Source organism: Microtus ochrogaster (assembly GCF_000317375.1).
Source record: "Microtus ochrogaster isolate Prairie Vole_2 chromosome 14 unlocalized genomic scaffold, MicOch1.0 chr14_random_1, whole genome shotgun sequence".
Lineage (NCBI taxonomy): Eukaryota > Metazoa > Chordata > Mammalia > Rodentia > Cricetidae > Microtus > Microtus ochrogaster.
The window spans coordinates 28191664-28195790 of NW_004949096.1; the positions used below are offsets into that span (position 1 = coordinate 28191664).

At 43.6% G+C, this 4127-nt stretch overlaps 1 protein-coding gene across 1 annotated transcript in view; it reads right to left on the reverse strand.

The window, feature by feature from the left end:
* Positions 1–3929: 3929 nt before the first annotated feature.
* The window catches only part of Ndufaf1 (NADH:ubiquinone oxidoreductase complex assembly factor 1), a 13004-nt gene continuing 12806 nt past the window's right edge, over positions 3930–4127 (reverse strand). The window contains exon 5 of the mRNA XM_005364280.2: positions 3930–4127. This exon is cut by the window's right edge and continues 19 nt beyond it. Coding sequence (XP_005364337.1) covers positions 3999–4127 — 129 coding nt within the window. The 3' untranslated portion in view covers positions 3930–3998.

A 4127-nucleotide genomic window follows, 5' to 3' on the forward strand; every position in this document is an offset into this window, starting at 1 on the left:
CACACAGAGAAACTCTAGAGAGGGGTTTCCTTGAGCACATGTGGTATTGTACATCTGTAGTTCCAGTGCTTGAAAAGATAGACTTTAAAATAATAAAATAGACATAATGTTGGCTAGAAATAGGTATAATACTATCTAAAGATCGAGGAAAAGCTAAAAATGATTAACACAGAACTAAGATAGTTGGGAGAGTCAGAAGAGACAGATGAGAGGAATATAGGAAACATCACTTTGGTTCTCTTTTTCTTTTTAAGATTTGTTTTTATTTATGTGCATATGTCTTTCTAGGTGAGTGTGTGGCCCATTTGTGTGCACAGGCTAACTGGAGTTACAGGCATTGTGAACTGCCAACGTGGGTCCTGAAACTGAATTTAGTTCATTAGGAAGAGCAGCAAGCACTCTTAACCACTGAGGCAGTCTCACACTTTGGCTTTCTATTTCTTCATCTGGAAACTAAGTGATGGTTGTTTGGTATACCTTATATTGGACACACAGCTCACACTCTATTTGTATTTGGCTTGCTTCTTCTTTTTGTTTCTTAAGACTTATTTATTTATTATGTATACAACATTCTGCCTCCCATGTATGCCCGCACACCAGAGGAGGGCACCAGATCTCATTACAGATGGTTGTGAGCCACCATGTGGTTTCTGGGAATTGAACTCAGGACCTCTGGAAGAACAGCCAGGGCTCTTAACCACTGAGCCATCTCTTCTTAATAGTAGCAAAGTAATTTAATGCCTTTTTAAAAAATTTTATGTTTATGGGTGTTTGCCTCCATTTACATCTCTGCACTCCCTGTGTTCTTAATGCCTATGGAAGCCAGAAGAGGGCATAGGACACCTATATCTGGAGTTATTAGTGATTTTGAGCTGCTCTGTTGGTGCTGGGCATTGAACCTGGGTCCTCTGCAAAAGTAGCCAAAACTCTTAATTGCTGAGTCATCCCTTCTTCCCCTAGTAAAATAATCTTTTTTTGTTTCATGTGCATTGGTGTTTTGCCTGAATGTATGTCTGTATGAAGCTGTTGGACCTCCTGGAACAGGACTTACATGAGCTGCCATGTCAGTGCTGGAATTGCACCTGGGTCTTCTGAAAGAGCAGCCAGTACTCTTTTTTTTTTTTTTTTGGTTTTTCGAGACAGAGTTTCTCTGGCTTTGGAGCCTGTCCTGGAACTAGCTCTGTAGACCAGGCTGGTCTCGAACTCACAGAGAGTTAATCCCGAGTGCTGGGATTAAAGGCGTCTACCACCATCGCCTGGTGGAGCCACGCCCATTTAAACCACTAATGGTGGCTCATACTTTTAATCACAGCACTTGGGGCAAAGAGGCAGGATTGTGTGAGTTTAAGGCCAGCCTGGTCTATATAGTGTGCTCCAGGCCAGCCAAAGCTATATAGTGAGACCCTGTCTCAAAACAACAAAAACAATGCCCAACAATTTCCAAAGGATTTATCACACCCCATAATACCTCAGACAAGAATCAAACCTTTAGGACATGGGCCTTTGAGAGCCATTTCATATTCAAAATATAGTGAAGATTTATATGTTAAATATAAAACACTGCTGAAAGAAACCACAGGTTTAAATGAAGATATAGTTCATGTCTGACTCACTTATAAGAGATTAAAATGAAGATACTCAAAATTGATTTTTGAATAGAAAAATTTGGGGTGGTGGTGGTGAGGAGGTTGAGACAGGATCTCTATGAAGCCCTGGCTGTCCTGGAACAAGCTCTGTACGCCAGGTTGGCCTCACAGAAATTGGTTTGATCCTGCCTCCCAAGTGCTGGGATTAAAGGTGTGCATCACCACAGCCTAGCTTCTAAAATTTAAGAGTTATTACATATAAATATATAAAATGGGCATTAGGAGAGGTGCTAAAAATGCTCTTAAATATCCTATTTGGAATTGTGTCTCCTAGGGCGCTCTGGTTCTCAGCAGTCTGTAATTCCAGTTCCAGGGCATCCAGTACCCTTTCCTGCCGTCATGGGCACTGCACTCACGATATATAGACTACACAGGCAGGCAAAACCCAGTTCATAAATCTAAGAATTTTTAATTTAAGGGCTGATGAGATGGCTCAGAGGTTAAGAGCACTGGCTGCTCTTCTAGAGATCTTGAGTTCAATTCCCAGCAATCACATGGTGGCTCACAACCATCTATAATGAGATCTGGTGCTGTTTTCTGGCATCCAAAACATACAGGCAGAATACTGTATACATAAAAAATAGATAAATCTTTAAAAAAAATTTTTTTTTCATTTAAGCCAGGTGGTAGTGTTACACACCTTTAATTCCAGCACTTGGAAGGCAGAGGCAGACGGATCTCTGAGTTTGAGGCCAGCCTGGTCCACAAACTTTCATGAGAGACAGGGTTACATAGAGAAACCCTGTCTTGAGAAACCAAAAAAAAAAAAGTTATTTAATATGCATGGGTGTTTTGACTGCATGTATATCTGTGTACCATGTTTGTGACTGGTGCCTGTGAGGCCAGAAAAGGACCTCAGTTCCCTTAGAACTCCAGTTACAGATGCTTGTGGGTGCTGGGAAGAACCTGGGTACTCTGTTGGAGCAGTAGGTCTTACCTACCGAGCCATCTCTGAGGCTCACGTTTTTAAATGAACAAGACCCTTTGGCACCCACAGTCTGTCTCTCCTGTTGGCAAGTTATGTAAGAAGCCCCGAAAGTAAGTTCATGTCTTTGGAAGCAAGCTCTCTACTGAGCTATCCCATTTTCCAGTGACTTCCATGGCATTTTATCTTCAAATTATTTAGCAGACTCCTTCCCTCAAAGGTCAGTTTGGAAACAGGAGGGCAGAGTGAAATAAGATCAACCAAAACTGCCCCAGAGATGCCTCCTTTGAAAGCTGCCTCCTTATAGGACATGCTCGTTCAGGAACTTTCTGGAAAATGCATTCCTTTCACTGTGCCTCCATAGCTAAAACCCAGCCCTGGTTTCATGCTGGGTTCTTCTTACCTGCTCTCCCTTAGCAACAGCATTTAACCGTAAGGAATACGTACAACACGTGCTGCCATTAAACAAATGCTCAGCCAGCGGGGGGTGGGGGGGTGGGGGTGGCGCACACCTCTTAGCCTAGCATTTGGGGGGCAAAGGCAGGTGGATCTCTGTGAGTTCAAGGCAGTCTGGTCTACAGAGTGAGTTCTAGGACAGCCGGGGCTACATGGAGAAACCCTGTCTCAAAAAACAACAAAACAAAGGGGGAAAAAGTACTCATTTTTGGGACAAGACCATAGCTCATGTTTGCCTAACATACATGAGGCCCTGGGTTCAATTTCGGTTCCCAGTGCAAGTGTTAAAGCTCTTAAGGGAAAGGTGACTTGGTAGTCGGAAGCCAAGGAATACCTATAGCTAGGAAAGAAAGGTAACCCAAAGAAAGTGTTAACAGCTCTATTCCAGTGGCGTGGGTTCCAGCAAAGTGTTACAGCCTTTGCTCCAGGAAAGGTTTCCCCAATGGGAGTGTAATGACTGCTTCAGCAGGGGACAGCCAGGCCCAGCGAGGGCGAGGCTGTTAGAGTCTCTCTTCCACTCTGTCTGGAGAAGGAAGTCATTACAACAAACCTCACTCAAGTTTATTGGGAGGGAGGAAGCCAGGAGGGTGTCCGCCTCTGTCAGGGTAGAAAAAAGCCAGCCCCAAACTGAACAGGCACAGGGCTTATCTAAGGTTCTTAAGGGTAGAACTTTCCAAGGTGATGTGGGTTGGTAGGGTCTCAATTCCTGAGTTTGGGACAAACTCAGATTAGTTGGATTTTGTATTCAGGGATTGTTTTCATGCTCAGCGGTTGGCTGAACTTCAGTTCCTGAGTTGGTTATGGGCAGGGTGTGTTTCCTTGGCTCTGGTCTCAAGGCCAGGGTGTTCTTTCACTGGCCTTTTTACCCTACGCACAGCAGAAAAAGGTTGCGGGGAGGTGGGAGACAGAAAAGCTTTATTTTTGTATTTTGTGACCACTACTCAATTTTATTCAAGTCTGCCCCCAGTTCTCTATTTGAAAAGTCCTGGGCTAATAGCTGGAGAATTCTCATAAGCAAATTCTTCTGTATGGGCTGGATCAGTAAACACACCAATAAAATCTATTTCCAGAAAGAACGGTCCATCCACCTTATCTGCCAG